Source organism: Lontra canadensis, unplaced genomic scaffold, assembly GCF_010015895.1.
Source record: "Lontra canadensis isolate GAN:19392208 unplaced genomic scaffold, GSC_riverotter_1.0 scaffold59, whole genome shotgun sequence".
NCBI classification, from domain to species: domain Eukaryota; kingdom Metazoa; phylum Chordata; class Mammalia; order Carnivora; family Mustelidae; genus Lontra; species Lontra canadensis.
Window position 1 is genome coordinate 11,465,724 of NW_022631053.1, and position 18,203 is coordinate 11,483,926.

Genomic DNA, 18,203 nt, shown 5'->3' on the forward strand with positions numbered 1-18,203 from the left:
ACCATTTAGTGGAAGCCATTACAATAGTCTACCCAAGAGAAAGTAGTCCTGAACAAGGATAATGCTAGTGGGAGACAGAAATGCATAGATTCTAGATATATTTAGAAGAAAATTTATAGGATTTGATGAGTGGCTGGATATGGTTCTGGGAGGTAGGAAGTTGGGTTGTAGAGAGGTAAGAAGCAAAGATGAATCCCAGGAGTCCGGCTCAAGTAAGCAGCTTTGTAAATGTCCTTTTCATTGACATAGGAAATAGGAGGATAGACGGTTTTGGGGAAAGATAGTATTTCACTTTTAGATTTGTTGAAGTTCAGGTATCTGAGGGAAATCTGAGAGGGAAGATCTGTGAGACAATTGGCCGTGTGGGGCTTAAGTTTATGAAGGAAAATAGGGCTATAAATATATACTTGGTAGTCATCAGCATACATGATAGAGTTGAAGCTTTGGGAGTAGGCAAAACAGATCAAGGAGAGAGCAGACTGCATAGCATGAGAAACTTGAGAAACATCACTACGTTTTTGTGATGGTAGAAGAGTGTCCCACCAAGACAAAGAAAGAATTAGAGAAGGGGAAATAGGGAGAAAGAAACCCAGGGGAGTGTAATGTTACAGAAACAGGGAAGAGATTTTCAAAAGGAGAGGATGTTAAAAGGTGAGCCATGTCAAATGGCCTTTCATCAGATAGAATCTCAGTTTTTCCCTTGCATTCTGTGTAATGTTTATTTTAATAGGTGTTAAAATTTTTAAGTTTTAACAAGATAATAATCGTGCATAATGCTTGTACTAGGCTTTTCATGAAAGCTTCAGTAGTTCTATTTATACGTTAAATAGAGGAAGTTAATATTGATAGGTCCTGACAGGAGATGAGTAAAACTATGTTAGTAATCTAACTTTCTCAAGGAAGAATGCTCTGATTATTTAGTAAAATCTATCATTGAGCCTGTGCTTTTACAGGTAGCTCCTCATTATAGGTACAAAAATTAATAGACTTAATTTAAATAATTGGGTCCATCTTGGTACCAAGAATTTTTTAAGTGCTAAGTAAATGTAATTGCATAATTGTGCGGGGGAGCATGTATGGTTTAAAGAAGCTCTTCTGTTTTTAGAAGGAATGAATCACAGCACTCTATTGATCAGCTAACCAAGCAAATCACAGTACTTTTCATAAAACTGTGTTTGGTTCATAAAGTAATAGTTATCTGTGGAGTATGTTGGGTTTGATGTGGTTGTTGATTCAGATTTTATGAGTGCTGAATAACAAAGTTATTATTTAGAATATAGGCAGTAGTTTGAAAACTATCACTGTTGACTTCAGACTGTATTGGAATTTATGTTAGAAATTTTGTTTTATAAAATCAGCTTTATACAGAAAATGTGCACTTAAACGTTTTACAGATGGTTATTAAGAATTGCTTTGAAAGGGGCGCCTGGGTGGCTCAGTGGGTTAAGCCGCTGCCTTCGGCTCAGGTCGTGATCTCAGGGTCCTGGGATCGAGTCCCGCGTCGGGCTCTCTGCTCAGCAGGGAACCTGCTTCCCTCTCACCTGCCTCTCCATCTACTTGTGATCTCTCTCTGTCAAATAAATAAAATCTTAAAAGAATTATATATCTAAAAAAAAAGAATTGCTTTGAAAGCTAATACAGGCTTTAAAATTTGCTCAGATTAATTTTAATATCAAAAGTTGAGAAAACAATTACAGAGTAAAGAAAGGTTAGACATGCTGGCATAATTGTTGTCATTGAGAGGACCATTACCTGTGATTTTTGTGTGTTAACTTGGATACTAACTATAGTTGGTGTATAAGGGATTACATATGATGCTCCTGACATTTTGGACTAGGATTAGAAAAATGTTTCCTTGGACTAGAAGCTATAGAGAATAGATGATATTAACTGTCTATGGAAGTATACCATTTTAAGATACAGTTTATAAAATGTGCTTAATTAAGGGACCTGGGGTATCTGTTAAATTAGGAAGATCAAAATATTATTGAAGATCAATTAATGTGATTAAGGTATCCTTAGGAAGAATGAGTAGAACATAAAATGATGTAAAAGAAAAACCACACAGCATTATAGCACTGGACAGTTGGTTAATATTTAGCATAGTATAAGAGGTGGTAGGAAGGGAGATGCTATTTGATGGTCACTAGAATACTTTATTCTGGGGTCGTGGTAATGTAGTCTTCATTATATTAACTAGTTCTAAACATCATTCAAGTAAAAAAAAGTACTTTGTAGATGCAGTAACCAGTTTCAGGGCTGCTACTATACACTTAGTCTGTGCATTATGCAAGTCTCTGTTAATGCTTTGGCCCTGTCCGAATATGTTGATACTGGGAAGGAAATACTCTGACTTATTAATCAGTTTGGTGAAATTGGTTGATAGAATTCTGTCATTGAATTGTATCTGCTTTAGCTTTAGGTTGAATTTTTGGACCTAAAAACCAAGAACCAGATCAAAATTGGGACCCCATCCATCAATTCATAGGTATTATTTTTCTATGAGTTCCCATTTAGACAGCTAATTGGCATTTGATTGATCACTTTTAGCTTAATACTAATTACTCATGTAAAGCTTTCTGTATTAGTTATCTGTTTGTGTACTGTGTAACAGATTACCCCAAAATCAATATCTTATCCCCCCACACCCCCTTTTTTTTTGAGTCGAGAATTCAGAAGCAGCCTATCAGGTGATTCTGGCTCAGGGTCTCAAGCTTAACTGAGGGAGGATCCATTTCCAAACTTACTCACGTGTTTGTCAGAACTTAGAACACCTGCTTCCAGGTTACTCATGTGGCTGTCAGCAGATCTCAGGACTCTGGCTGTTGGCCAGAGACCTCAGTTTCTTGGCCTCATGGGCTTCTCCATGGGGCTGCTCACAGTATGGCAGCTTGTTTACTCCAAAGCAAGGTATCTGAGTGAGAGCCCCCCCCAAACGAAAGCCAGTCTTTTTATAAACTAATTTTGGGTGTGATATCCTGTTACTCTGCTAAATTCTGTTCCTTAGAAATGAGTCACTAGGGTGCCTGGATGGCTCAGTCGGTTAAGCGTCTGCCTTTGACTAAGGTTATGATCTCAGGGTCCTGGGATCAAGTCCCATATCCAGCTCCCTGCTTAGTGGGGAGCCTGCTTCTCCCTCTGCCTCTGCTGCTCCCCCGCTAGTGCGTGCCTTCTCTCTGTCAAATAAATAAATAAAATCTTAAAAAAAATTCTTCTGGGGCACCTGGGTGGCTCAGTGGGTTAAAGCCTCTGCCTTCGGCTCAGGTCATGATCCCAGGGTCCTGGGATCGAGCTCCGCATCAGACTCTCTGCTCAGCGGGGAGACTGCTTCCTCCTCTCTCTCTACCTGACTCTCTGCCTACTTGTGATTTCTGTCTGTCAAATAAATAAATAAAAAAAATCTAAAAAAAAAAAAAAATTCTTCTGTCCAAAACAGGGGTTCTAGGGAGACAGATCTTAGCTGCTATCATCCTTCCCCTTTAGCTTCCAAACAATTTGAGTATTAGTACCTTTACCATCAAATGTCAGTCAAAAACATAAGTAAATACTGTTTTTCTCATATATTCATTTTAGGATTTGTCAACAGTTGTAAAATTCTAGCTTATAAAAATCAGGTATTTCAACACGGAAAGCAATTTGTATAAATGTTTCTGGCAACTTTTGAAGTCATATAACTTTCTTTAGTAAAGTAAGTCTAATGTAATACCTGGTTTTGTAGTATTAGCAGATATAATCTATATGTTGGTGTGATTATGTTATTAATTAGTTTAGTTTTGTAGTATTAGCAGATGTAATTTTTATATTGTATTAGATAATTTATATATTGGTGTGATAATAATAGTGATTTATTAATTGCTGCCTGAAATATTTCATTAGCTATTTCCAAATTATATGTATTTCTAAAAAAATCACAAATGTATAGCAGTATTTGGAATTCAGTTTTAATATTAACATATTCTTATGGCTTTTATGCTGTAAGTTGTGATTCCTAATTAGTAACGTAAAGTACTTTGTTTATCTTGCAGTATAAAGAATATAGTTTCAAAATAATAGTGCCAAAATAAATAACAAACCAGAAATCTGTAAGTTTAGAATTTCTTTATGTATTTCTTTTAGTCCTTAGACTATATCCCTCTAAAGATATGTAGAATTATTTGAAAACAATTTCTGGGTGTTTATGTCAACAGTTTGATACATAGATTCTGGGCATTGTTTCCAAATGTTTGTTTGCTTGTTTTATTTATTTATTTTTAAAGATTTTATTTATTTATTTGACAGAGATCACAAGTAGGCAGAGAGGCAGGCAGAGAGAGAGGAGGGGAAGCAGGCTCCCTGTTGAGCAGAGAGCCCAATGCAGGGCTGGATCCCAGGACTCTGGGATCATGACCTAAGCCGAGGGCAGAGGCTTTAACCCACTGAGCCACTCAGGCACCACTTCAAATGTTTTATTTACCTTAATTCGTTCTACTGTCCTGCAAACTAGGTTCTGTTGTTACCTTATTTTACTGATGAATATAGTTTTTGCCATCTTGATTTTAAGTTAATTTACGTTAACAAGAAAATAGTACTGGTTTTGTTTGTTTCTCTATGGATTGCTGTAGTGGGATAAAACTGAGGGAAACTGAGGGAAAGAAAATTTTTTTTAATTTAATTTAATTTAATTTTTTTATAAACATATAATACATTTTCATCCCCAGGGGTACAGGTCTGTGAATCGCCAGGAAAGGAAAATTTTAATTAGGAAATGGGATTATAATTTGGGGACCTTGAAGGTAGTATATCATGAGACTGAAAGGGCAATAAGTCATAAAGGACTCAATTCAGATATAAACACACATCCCCCCATGTTTGTTTACATATGAGCCATCAGTTACATCACTTAAATATGTGTGCATATGTGTATAATATTAAATTTTGTTATGCTGTTGCAAGATTCCAAGTCCAGGATTTACCGTGAACAGCCTTCTACAGCCATAATACCTTACATTAGAATTTTAAATCTTAATTGATAATTAGAAAATAAAGTCCTGGAGTCATCACAACCAGTTGTAATTTAAATTGCTTCTAGCTAAAATATAATGTTCAAACCAGTGAGTAATATTGGAAGTGAAAGTTAACTACCACAGTTTTTTCTGACCAGTTTTTTCACAAGTTCAGATTGATTTTATGGAGTAGATTTTCATTACTGAAATGCTTGATTTTCATTCTTAATTACTGAGGAGTACCTTTTTGTGGATAAGTGTTGTAATTATTAGAGCTTATACAAGATAGTTTTGAATAGAGCATCCTAATTTCTGGAATTTCTTTTCTAAGTTATTTTGATAAAATCCATGTAAGTTGAACTTATAGCATGATAACAAACATCTTTCAATGCTGGTCTCTAAGTGACCTTTTTGGTTACTTTAAAATATTTTCAAGATATTTTAATTCTCTTGAGTTACTTGAAAAATGCAGTTGATTCTTTTTTAAAAAAATTTTTTAATTTTAAAGATTTTTATTTATTTATTTGACAGAGAGAGACACAGTAAGAGAGGGAACAGAAGTAGGGGGAGTGGGAAAGGGAGAAGCAGGTTTCCTGCCGAGCAAGGAGGACCATGCCAGGCTCGATCCCGGGACCCTGGGATCATGACCTGAGCTGAAGGCAGATGCTAGATGACTGAGCCACCCAGGCACCCCGAAAAATGCAGTTGATTCTATTTTAAATTCGTAAGATGAGTCTAATTGGAGACTGAATTTGCTATAAATAAAAATTGGAAATTTTTAGTTCTTAGTGACATATTTTATTCCAGCTTATACCAAAAGGATGAAATATTTGGATTATTGCACCTTACCTGTTTTATTAATCCAAACATGTAGGACCTTTGCACCAAATACTTGTTCACTCTCAGGTAATAGTAGTTAATTAGGAATCCAGAAGAGGTGACTAGAGGAGACCCCCCCCTTTTGGTATTTATTTCTGTATTACAGTTAGAAATGGAGGTCTGTATAGTGTCCCTGTCTGTGTGAATGAGTCATTTAAAAACAAATGCGGCAATTTTATTTTTTAAAACTCAGACTTATTTTAAAAAGCATATGATTTTTTCCAAGACAGTTTGTATCTTTAAATTAACTAGGAATATAGCAAAAATCTTGACATGTGAAGTCAACCTTTACTAAATATAAACATCTCATAATGAGTGAAATGTAACATTTTCATTAGAATTACGTTTTCAACTTGTTTTTGTTGAATGATAAGTTTATACACCGTTTTATCCTATTTAATTTATTTAGTATTTAATTTTTTAAATTAACATATAATGTATTATTTGTTTCAGAGGTACAGGTCTGTATCCTCCTTACTTTTACAACACAGGAAAAGCTGGGGCACCTGTTGGACTCTTGGTTTCAGTTCAGGTCCTGATCTCAGGGTTGTGAGATTGAGCCCCATGGTGGGCTCTGAGCTCAGCGCAGAGTCTGCTTAAGACTTTCTATCCCTCTTCCTCTGACTACCTATGCTGTACTTGCACTCTTTCTTTCTCAAATAAATATTTAAACAAAGGAAAAGCTACACATTATCTTTGATTTGTTTCCATTCAATTAAGAATCATAAAAACCTTGTTTTTTTGATGGTAGTAGATGATTATTTAGCAACATAATGGTAAGAGGGAGGAGTATTACTGAAACGTATCTGTAGATTCAACAGGAACTAGTGTTTGAAGTCATCATTTCTGTAGTACATTAAAGTAAACATGTACCTGATCATTATGTATTGAGTTAAAGGTAATAGAATATTTTCATGTGAGCTTGAAGATGAAATTCTTTTGAGGAGACCTTTTTTTTCTTTTTGTTAGAAGTCAGTGGTTTTTTGTTTTTTTTTGTTTTGTTTTTAATGACAGGACCATTTTAGGCAGCTATTTAAAAAGCATAAAGGTAATCAAAACTATGGCCGTACTACTTTGTACAAGTTATTTAAATTAAAATCTTTTGTTGTTATTATTTATCAGTGGCCTGACATACATTTATATGTGTGTGTGCTTGGTTTCTTAGAGATGACAAATGGCTATTTTAAAGATTTATTGAATGATAAAAGGGAATTGTATTGATGTTTTTTATCTGAAGTCTCATAATTTGTTAGTTCACTGTGGCCTCTACACCAAAATTTGTTGAATGTTAATGACAGTGCTAGTTAAGAAATGGCAGATTTTGATCCACTAATTATCCTTGTACTAATATTAAAAAGTGGTGGTGGTGTCTCAGTAAAATGGAATAGTCTAACAGCTGATATTTTTGTATATTAAAATATAGCTGCCATTATAGTGGGAATTTAAAAACGAAACCATTCAAATCATATTTTCTTTTCCTTCTCTTCCTGAGAGTGCCAGACGTTTCTGTTGACATTGTAGTTAGCAAATTGTTTTTGTGTTTACTTTGGGGCATGCAAGTGCAGTTATTTGGTGAATTTATATTCCTTTCCTCTGTAGTTCTGTGTGTATTAATAACTCAAATAAAATTAATCTTCTTATTCTGCTAGAGAAGAAAAAGCTGGATCACTTACCAGTAACTGGAGTTCTCCTATTGGGTAATCTCCACAGATCCACATTCTTTGAAGTTATTGTGAATGCCTCGAGGACCAAGGAACCGTTGAAATTTCCAATTTCAGGAAGGTAAGCAAGTGCACTGAAGCATGTCTCTAGCATCTCCCAAATCCCCTCCCCCCAACTTTCTTACATATACGTCTGTACTGCATGCCCCCTCAGTTCCAGTGGATGCCCATCAGGAAGATTCTCATGCTGGACAGAAGGGCAAGAGAGGTGGATCTGTGAGGGAAAAGACCCAATAGGATAACTCAAGTTACTGGTGAGTAATCTAGTTTTCACAAACTTGAGATTTTTTTTCTCACATTTCTTCTCTTTAGAAGGAGTTTAATTACAAAGAAGAAAGTTGTTTGAGATAGCTTCATTTTGTTAATTTGATGTAGATTATGGAATTTATTGTATGGATGATAAATACCTCGTTCTTAATGGGTGTATGAATAAGTGTGACGAGTATCATTTACATAATAGCTGTTTATAAAAATTATGTCTTACCTTTTGGTAAATAGTGTAATACTCAAAGTAACTTAACGAAGCCATATGTCAAATTATTTTATAAATTCCTTTATTTGTGATGTTGCTTTTATATGAAGTAAATACTTACACTGTAAAATTTATGCTTATGGCAAATTTGGCCAAATTCTTTTGGCATAGTACTGAACAACAAAAAGTAACTTTATATTAATTGACTAGCACTTCTTACTGATATGCTTTTCAGTGTACCTTTTAACTTCATTATAGGTATATTTGGGAGACAATTCAGGATATGTTACCGTTCTGTTTACCACTTCCTTGTTCATAATAGGTGGACTTATTAATGTGATGGGTGGCACAGTTGGTTCATTGTGAGTCTGTTCTTTCACAAGTACCAGACGATTTATTGAACTGGCGTATAAATGTTAGAGTTAGACAGAATTCCTTGCTTCTGATTTCTCTCTTTCTCACTTACTCTGCTTTGTTACCAGTTTATCCTTTCTAAAAGGGCACTTTTAACCCATAAAGAGCCTATAGTGGTGCTTCGCTCAAGTTGTTTTATAAAATTTTCATCCATTTGCTGCGTACTTAAGGCCTCTCATAATCCAATCCCATCCTATTTATCCAGCTTTTATTTCTTCACTTTGAAACTTTTTTTTGGTCTCACTTGTTTACTTGTTATACTTACACTTTGGGGCTTGTGCCTTGCCATTTTTAAAAAATGACTTTTTATTCTACTCTTCTATACTCTAGGTTTGAGATCAGGTCCTATCCCTTACACAATTCCTTTTGTGCTAGCATCTCTCTGTGACCTCTGTTTCCTCGGTGGAAAAATGAGATTGAGGATTGAATTAATTCATTTGTGGAATGTACTTAGAACAATGCCTAGTAGCACATAGTAAACACTCTGTTAACTATTATTTGAATGTAGGTGGAACATTGTTGTGAATATGGATATAATTTTTGTCTCTATGACACAGTTTAGCCTTTAAGTATTAGCTGTGGGTGCTATTACTATTTCTTTGATATGAAACTCTCAAGATGATTTGTATGATCATGGAGAACAAGGATAGGATTTTAATCGTTTTTAATTTTATTTAGTTCCTAATATCAGTGACTGGGATTAAATTATACCCATTAAAAAATGGTTTTTCATGTAGTTGCTAGAAAAAACTTAGTTTTTCAGGATATATTTACCAGTTTCCTCATTTATAAAACCGGGTCATTTGGCTTATCAGTCTTGTTTGTATTGCCAGTTTTTCTTAAGAACAACAGTTTTTTCCCTTTGAAACTGGAATAGTGAAATTATAATTGTTTAGTGCAATATAAATTTCTTCTATGGGACATTAAAATAGAATGTATAGTTTTGAGAGAGTTAACTAGTTTGGCTGCACTTTAAGACTTTGTGTAGTGTTAGAAAACAAACTGGGAGTTCAGTGTACTTGATTTTTGAGGTTCAATTATCAGAAGATTATTGCTTGATTTTCAGAAATGTTTGGGCTTAAGAATACCTGTCTGAAGAAGCAGTAGATGAAATCTAATTTCAGGTTGTTGAAGAGAGGGAATGACAGATTGAGTGTCACTTTTAAATAGTCACCAGAGAACCAATTCAGGTCCAATTAGAGAAGCCAAAGTAAAGGACATTTAGGTGACTTAAGCGCTTGTTTTGAATTTCCTTCTGCCCACCCAGTTTCATTGTTTCTTTGGTATGATAGTGCTGTAGTATATTAAGAATATCCTTATTCTTTATTCTTTAGAGATACATGCTGAAAATTTTAGAAGGAAATATGATGGGTTCAGAAGAAAAATAGGGTATTTGGGTGTGTTGTGTATATGTGTATGTAGAGAGAAAAACAGAGATAAAGCAAATGTGGCAAATGTTAATGATTTTGAATCTAGGTGAAGGATATATAGGGTATACATTATACTTTCAGCTTTGCTGTGGTTTTGATGTTTTTCAAAAGTTAAGAAAGTATTTTAAAAAGAACTGTATTGTGCTTCAATTTCTCTAATTCTAAAATGGGAATAATAGAACTTGTTCTTTCTATGCCTTGATACAGGTAGGCACAGTGGGGGTACCTCTGGTAGACTAGTACTCAAGAGAACTTTTAAGAAGTGGTTTTTTTTTTTTTTTTTACACTAAAGAAGAGTTTTATAGCAGACAACTTTCAAAGTACATTTCACATAAAAGCATGTTAACTTAAAATATATCCCTTTTTCTTATTCAGAGCATATTGCATTATAATTGAACAAGAGCAGTCAAGAAGCAATAAATATGTAGAAATATATGAAGTAATTGAAATAGAAAAATATAGCTAGTTATAAAATAAATCCGTAAATAGAAAAGGAGATTAGACCTAGCTGAAAAGAGAAGTTGTTAATTTCAGGATAAAACTGGTAACTCTTCCAGGACACCTACAGCAAGATAAAGAGATGAAAAGAATGGGGAAAAAAATGCTAAACCACCTCATAAGTAGGTTGAAAAGCTCCAGTGTAGGTCTTATTAGGGTTCTAGAACAAGGAATACAGAGAATGGTGGAGAAGCAGTATTGAAGAAAAAAATGACTAAGCATTTTCAATAGTTTTTTTTAAAAACTGGAAATAGTTGGTAATTAGAACTGAATCATAACAAAAGCATTGTATCAGGGGTTCCTGGGTGGCTCAGTGGGTTAAACTTCTGCCTTCAGCTCAGATTATGATCTCAGGGTCCTGGGATCGAGCTGTACATTGGGCTGTCTGCTCAGCAGGGAGCCTGCTTCCCCCACTCTCTCTCTGCCTACTTGTGGTCTCTTCTCTTTTTCTCTGTCAAATAAATAAATAAAATCTTAAAAAGAAAAAAAAGCATTGTATCAGAACTTGAAGGGTACAGGAAAAGTGGTGCGTAAGGGTGAATTTATACCTTTAAATGCGTGTATTGGGTTGAAAGAAGATAAATGAGCCAGATATTAGACTCAAAAACTAAAAAAAAAAAAAAAAAAAAAAAAAAGAAAAGGAGAAAGGAAAAGCTAAGAAAGAATGGAGAAAATAAAAATAGAATTTGGTGAAGTAGAAAATAATCAACAATAAAAACAATAGCAATCTTTATTCAAATCAGAGCTGGTTCTTTTTAGTCGACTAACTTCTGGACATCCTCCTCAAAAAACAGATGATGCAAATAATAAAATTTAAAATGAGATATGACTACGAACACAATTATAAATTTAAAAATCACAAGAAATCACATATATAAATATATATATCACATATATATACACTCACATACACATAACATGTTATATGTGTGTGTGTGTGTATATGTGTGTGTGTATTTTCATATATATATATATTTTTTTTTTAAACCAGGTGAACTGGATTGTTTTCTAGGGGAAAAAAATCATTCCAAAATTGTAAAGAAAAAATCTAAAGAAATTTAAACTCCATTAAAAAAAAATTGAAGTTGTAGTAAATTTTCCCAAAAGGAATAGGTTTTTAAAAATAAAAACTTTAGGGGTGCTTGGGTGGCTCAGTCAGTTACACATCCAAGTCCTGATCTCAATTCAAGTTTTGATCACAGGGTTGTGAGTTTAGACCCTATGTTGGGGTCCACACAGAGTGTGGAGCCTATTTAAAAAAAATAATAATAAAAATAAAAATGGGGGGTACCTGGGTGGCTCAGTCAGTTAAGTGTCTGCCTTCAGGTCAGGTCATGATCCCAGGGTTCTGGGATCAAGCCCTGAGTCAGGCTCCTTGCTTGGTGGGAAGCCTGCTTCTCCCTCTCCCACTGCCCCTGTTTGTGTTCCATCTCTGGCTGTCTCTGTCAAATAAATAAAAAAATATTATTTTTAATAAAAAATAAAATAAAAATAAAAATAGAAACTTTATTGAGCTATAATTCAAAATCCTATCATTTATCCATTTACAATGTACAAGTCAGTGGTTTTTAGTCTTTTTAGTTGTGCAGCCGTTACTCTGATGTTTTAGGATATTTTCTCACCCCAAAAAGAAACTGCTATACCTGTTAGCAGTCAGTCCCAATTCTTCTCAAACTCTCCAGACTTAGGCAGCCACTGATTTATTGTTTCTGTAGATTTGCCTACTCTAGACATTCCATATAAATGGAATCATTCAATATGTGGCCTTTTGTGACTCACTTCTTTCACTTATTATAATGTTTCTAAGGTCCAGCCATGTCATACTCTATATCAGTGCACTTTATTCCTTTTATGGCCAAATAATATTTCATTTTTGCATGTGCCACATTTTGATTATCTTTGGATATTTGGATTTTTTTGCATTTTTTGCCTATTGTGAATAGCTGCTGTCAGCATTTATGTACAAATTTTTGTGTGGACATACATTTTCATTTCTCTTGGATATATTCCTAGGAGTAAAATTACTAGGTCATATGCAACTATGTTTAACCTTTTGAGGAACTGCCAGACTGTTATGTGACTGCCATTTTACTTTCCCACCAGCAGCATATGAGTGTTCTAATTTTCTACACGCTCACCAACACTTTCATTACCTTTTTTATTTTATCCATCCTCAGTGTGTGAAGTGGTATCAGAGGAATAGTTTTAATTGTGATATTTATAATCCTTTTTCAAATATACTTTTGTTGAACAGATAATTCTATTTTTATACAAAATGACCCAGATAATAGAAAAAGAGGGAAAGCTATCCTGCCGTTTATCAGACAAGTGTACTCTGGAAACCTAAACTGGAAAGAATATACAAGGGAAAATAGATTCAATCTCATGTATGAACAGAGACATAAAACTTTTAATTAGAATAAGAATGTAAGGATAGTTCAATATTTGAAAATTATATCCATATAACATAATATTTAGGGAAAAAATTTTTTTTTAAGATTTTATTTATTTTTTTTTTGACAGAGAGAGGGAGAGAGAACAAGCAGGGGGAGCAGTAGGAAAAGCAGATGCCCCAATGATCAGGGAGTCTGACATGGGGCTTGATCCCTGAGATCATGACCTGAGCTGAAGGCAGGTGTTTAACTGACTGAGCCACCCTGGTGCCCCAGGGGAACAATCTTGAAAGATTTAGTGAGAGTTTATGATAAAACTCAGTGCCCATTAATGTTTTGGGGAAAAAACCCTTAAACCATGACAGGTGAACTTTTTGCTTTCTGTAAAGTCTGTCTTTTAAACTGCCTTTGAAACAGCAACATTATGCTTAATAGTGAAACCTTAGAAACATTTCAATTAAAGTCAAGAATCAGACAAATATGTCTTTACTAATAAAGAAAAAAAAAGAACTAAAATCCAAAAGGATTGGAAAAGAGGAAAAATGAGATGAATATATTTCTGGAAAATTTTTTTTAAAACACTGTATTAATAAGAGAATTCAGTGTCACTAGATACAAGATCAAGATTCAAATTGACAGTAGCCAGTTAGAAAATAAAAAATTTCTCCTAGGGGCACCTGGGTGGCTCAGTGGGTTAAGCCTCTGCCTTCAGCTCAGGTCATAATCTCAAGGTCCTGGGATCGAGCCCCACATCGGGCTCTCTGCTCGGCGGGGAGCCTGCTTCCTCCTCTCTCTGCCTACCTCTCTGCCTACTTGTGATCTCTGTCTGTCAAATAAATAAAAATAAATAAATAAAATAAAAAATCTCTCCTATACAGCAAATTCTATAAACTACCCGAAGTGTTATTGAAGGACATAAAATTAGACCAGTAAAGGCAGAATATACTATATTTATGTTAAGTATAAACATGGTCTAAAAAATTACTTCTCTGTGATTTATTTTACATATAATTTCAAACAAAAATCCCAATAGTATTTTTTTTTTTTTTAAGATTTGATTTATTTATTCAACAGCGAGAGAGGGAACACAATCAGGGGAAGTGGGAGAGGGAGAAGCAGGCTACCTGCTGAGCAGGGAACCTGGTGCAGGGCTCGATTCCAGGACCCCAGGATCACAACCGGAGCTGAAGGCAGACACTTACTGACTGATCCACCCAGGGCCCCACCCCCAGTAGTTTGTCTGTCTTTCTTTCTTTCTTTCTTTCTTTCTTTCTTTTTTTTAAATAAAATGACCTTCATATACAAAAGTAAAGCCACAATAACCAAGACAGTTCTGCAAGAAGAACAGTGAGGAGGGGCTTGCACCATTGTTTAGCAAGACTAATTTTAAACTTATAGAATTTAGAATATAGTACTACATAGTGATGAAAAAGAATCAACTGCTGTACACAACATGGCATGAATCTCCCATGCTTAATGTTGAGGAAAAGAAATGAGAAAAAAAATATTACATAATGGGGCACCTGGGTGGCTCAGTGGGTTAAAGCCTCTGCCTTCGGCTCGGGTCATGATCCCGGGGTCCTGAGATGGAACCCCGAATCGGGCTCTCTGCTCGGCAGGGAACCTACTTCCCCCTCTCTCTGCCTGTCTCTCTTCCTCCTTGTGATCTCTGTCAAATAAATAAAACAAAGTCTTCAAAAAAAAATACATTTTGTATGATCTCATTTATAGGAAGTTCAGAAACAGCTAATCAAAATAGTGATTTTCTTGGAAACATGGTTCTAATTTGGAGGGAGCATTCTGGAGCATGAGAAATGTTAATATATTGATCTAGGTTGGATCACATTGGGATATACATTATTTAAAAATCAAACTGTACACTTTATGTAAATTAAACCTCAGTAATAAAAGTAAAATACAAACTTACGGTAGTTAAAGTAGTATAACCTTAATACAGGAAAAGACAGATTAATAGAGAGTTCAGAAATGGATCCATACATATTTGAGAAGTTGGTAAGAGCTAGAGATGACATTTTCTATCAGCCGGGAAAGAAAGAGTGGACTGTTGAATAGGTTTTCTATATGGGGGGAATACTAGGTCTCTACTTCAAATGATATGCAGAAGTCAGTTCCATTTGATTTTTATACTACGTGTAAACAACTGTTTGATAAAGAGCAAAGTATAGAAGAATATGTGTCTTTAGGATGTGTGAAGTGTTCTTTAACAAGTCAAGAAAAGAAGATAAGGACATTAAGGATAAAGGATTTGATTACCTCAGAAAGAAAAATGTAGGTTTACTAAAATAGCATCATAAACCAAACTAAAATGTGAGTGGCACAACTGAGAGATAGGTATAAGGTCTGTAATACCCAGTGGATTCGTGTCCAGAATATATAAAGAGGAAAATAATAAGACAGATGATACAGATGCAGAGAAGATGAACAATGGATATTACGGCAATTCACAGCAAAGGAAAGGAAATTGGAATGCCTAATGAACCGAAAAGATGCTTAGTCTCATTTGCAGGGACATGCAATTAAAAACTTATGAGCCATTAGTTTTTACCCATTAGCTCAAGATCGGGTAAGTGTTACATAGTTGAAAGGTGCATATCCTAGTATCCAGAAATTACTGTTCAAGGTATTATTAGTCTAGAGAACTTTGCACATTTGCCCAGGGAGATTTGTACAGGGATATTCATTTGGAAAAAAATCTAAATGTCTGCCAATAGGAAGCATGGATAAATAAAATATAAAATAGTTGTATAACAGAGAATTACCAAGTCTATGTTTAGATTTTTATCATGGGTGACTATTTTTATACTTTAAGAAAAAAAAAATATTGTTTATGCCCAGGAATTGTTTTAAGCATTATATAAACAATTATTTTAGTCCTCATAAGAACTCAAAAATAGGTATAGTTATTATTTCCATTTTATATATGGGATACTGAAGCATACAGAGGCAAAAAACTTACCTACTTTCAAAGGTGGTGAATGGCAAAGTGGAAATTGAAAGTTAGGATTTGAATCTCAGTTGCCTGGCCCCAGAGTCCATTATGCCATGCTGCCTTTTGATGTGTTCAAATAGGGAGAGCGCTCAGAAATGTAAAGTCAAAGTAGAATAATGTACAAAGTACAATGCGATATCATTTACACCAAATTCATGAGGGTGGTTACCTCTGGATGGGGTTGCTAAGGGAGGGAGATCTAATGATAACGGTGAAAGCAAGCTTTATGGAACTACATGTTTTTCCTTAAAGAACATGTATATAATAGCTTTTAAACACCTACAGTTAATGTATATATAAGCTTATTTTTATAAAAAGAAAAACTAGAAGGATTGATCTAATTGTCTTAATCTGCATTTATTCTTGATATTTGTTTATGGTAGAAAAAGAAGCAGTGGCCCTAGCAGAGTGACTGGGATTTAGTTTAGTTCTAAGATAGCAGCACATGAGCACCAGTCACTGAGTTGGGTGCTAGGAATAGGGTAGGTTTCTTCCTGTCTCTTTAAGGAGTTTAAAGTTTTATAGGAAGGAGATAAATAACTGTAATTCAATATGTCATATATAGATCTGTTTTCTTCTTTGTTTCTCCATCCCCCCTCCCCCACCCTTTCTTCCAAATACAAATAGGAGAAGGGGAAACATCCTCATTTGGGGCATGGGGAGCAGGCAGTGAGAGGTCAGTGGCAATTCTACATCCTGTTCTTTTACAAAACTACCGGAGAGCAAGCTTGTGGTCAGAGGTTTAGCTTGTTCACCATCCTATCTCCAAAACTTAGTATAGTCCTCGCACTCAGTTGAATAACTGGTGTGCTTCCCTCTCAGTTAACTAGCACTTAAACACAAATTTCTCCTTAGCCATCTGGGACGTTTTCCATTGGTTCTGTTTCTTCCATTGATTACCAGAATCTATGGCAGTTTGACGCCTTAAATTGATGCCAAAGAACTTTGACTTGAGAAATATTTTAATCTGTGGGAGATTTTGGCTTTTTAAAATCCATTTTATTTTCATTGTGCTGAGCCCAGTACATTTTTTTTGAAAACTAGTAGTCTACTAATATGGGGATAGTACAATTGTTTTCCTGTACTCTCTGTCTTTGGGTCAGTGCTGTCTTGTACAAGTATTTATGTTCTATTTCTTATTTGTGAAATTCTTAATTTCCTAAAACCACATCCTCCTCAAGTTTCTAGATGGATCATGGACTGTTTCCAGATGGTATTAGTGTTTATGGTTTGAAAATCCTAGTGTCTTTTAAAATCTCTCATGATAACCTCATAAAAAATAGTTACTGTTGTTTCCTTTCAGCCTAATGAGAGGTGTGTTTTCCTTGGTAGCAAATTGGAGTCAGTGTTAGGTGAGAATCTTTCCCAAAAGAGCAAATGTGAATACATTAAAAATTGCTGAGAATGGGTAAATTTGAATAAATCATAGTGAAAGATGTTTATTTTACTTTGTAAATTTGACAGTTGGATTATAATTGAGACAATCCTAAAACAAGGCATGTTAATATGCTGGATGGATTTAGTTAAACTATTGGTCAGATCCTGTTCCATGTGTACATAGTGCTGCTTTCTTAACTATATAACCCTTTTGCCAGAGATAACATGAAGAGAGCCTGGTTACCATTTGGTGGAACAAGCCTGCTGGCTCAAGCCTCTGCCCAGAAATTTGATTCAGTCTCTTTTCTGGACAGTCTGGTAAGCTCTCATTGTTCTTCATGTTAAAATCATCTTATTCAGGATGCACCCAAGAGAAACTTAATACTAAAGGAGGAGACAATATTAAATTCAATGAAAATGTTAAAATAGTTACATTAATTGAACGCTTCACATTAAACAAGACCAATTTTTAATAACACTGTCCAATAGAAATATAGCAACAAAAGGGAGCCATATATGTAATTTAAAAATTTCTCATGGCCAAATTAAAAAAGTGAAATGTAACAGATGAAATTAATTTTAATACTGTACTTTATTTAACCCAGTATATCTAAAAAATTATCCTTTCAAATCAGTGAGATATTTTATGATCTTTTTTATACTGAGTCTTTGAACTCTGGTCTATGTTTTATATTTATAGCACATCTCAATTTGGGCTAGCATGTTTCAGGTGCTTAATACCCATATGTGGCTTCTGTATCCTATAGCTTAGACTTTGAACATCTGAAAAAACGTTTGGTTTTGTATATTTATCCTTCTGTTACTTCTCACTAAAGGTGCTTTGAGTTTCTTTTTTCTTTTATTACTTTACCTGTTTGTGGGTGCTCAACTTTACTGTTGATCATTGGTAACCTGAAACCTACTATCCATTCCTACGTTTGACAGAACATTTAGGTCTTACTATAGTATTCCCTGATACCTAGGTCTACTTAATTTCTTCATATATATTTTTAAGGATTTTATTTAT

General features: G+C 34.6%; 1 protein-coding gene across 4 annotated transcripts in view; it reads left to right on the forward strand.

Annotated features, from left to right (window-relative positions):
* Window positions 1–18,203, forward strand: part of YAF2 (YY1 associated factor 2) — a 76,119-nt gene that overhangs the window by 17,580 nt on the left and 40,336 nt on the right. For 2 of the 4 annotated variants that reach the window (XM_032877009.1, XM_032877012.1), the window contains one exon: window positions 7,572–7,643. The exons of 1 other annotated variant lie outside the window; for it this stretch is intronic. In XM_032877009.1, coding sequence (XP_032732900.1) covers window positions 7,572–7,643 — 72 coding nt within the window. Of the gene's footprint in view, window positions 1–7,510; window positions 7,644–18,203 lie in introns of all 4 variants that reach the window. One more of the 4 variants, XM_032877010.1, reaches the window with a different exon arrangement.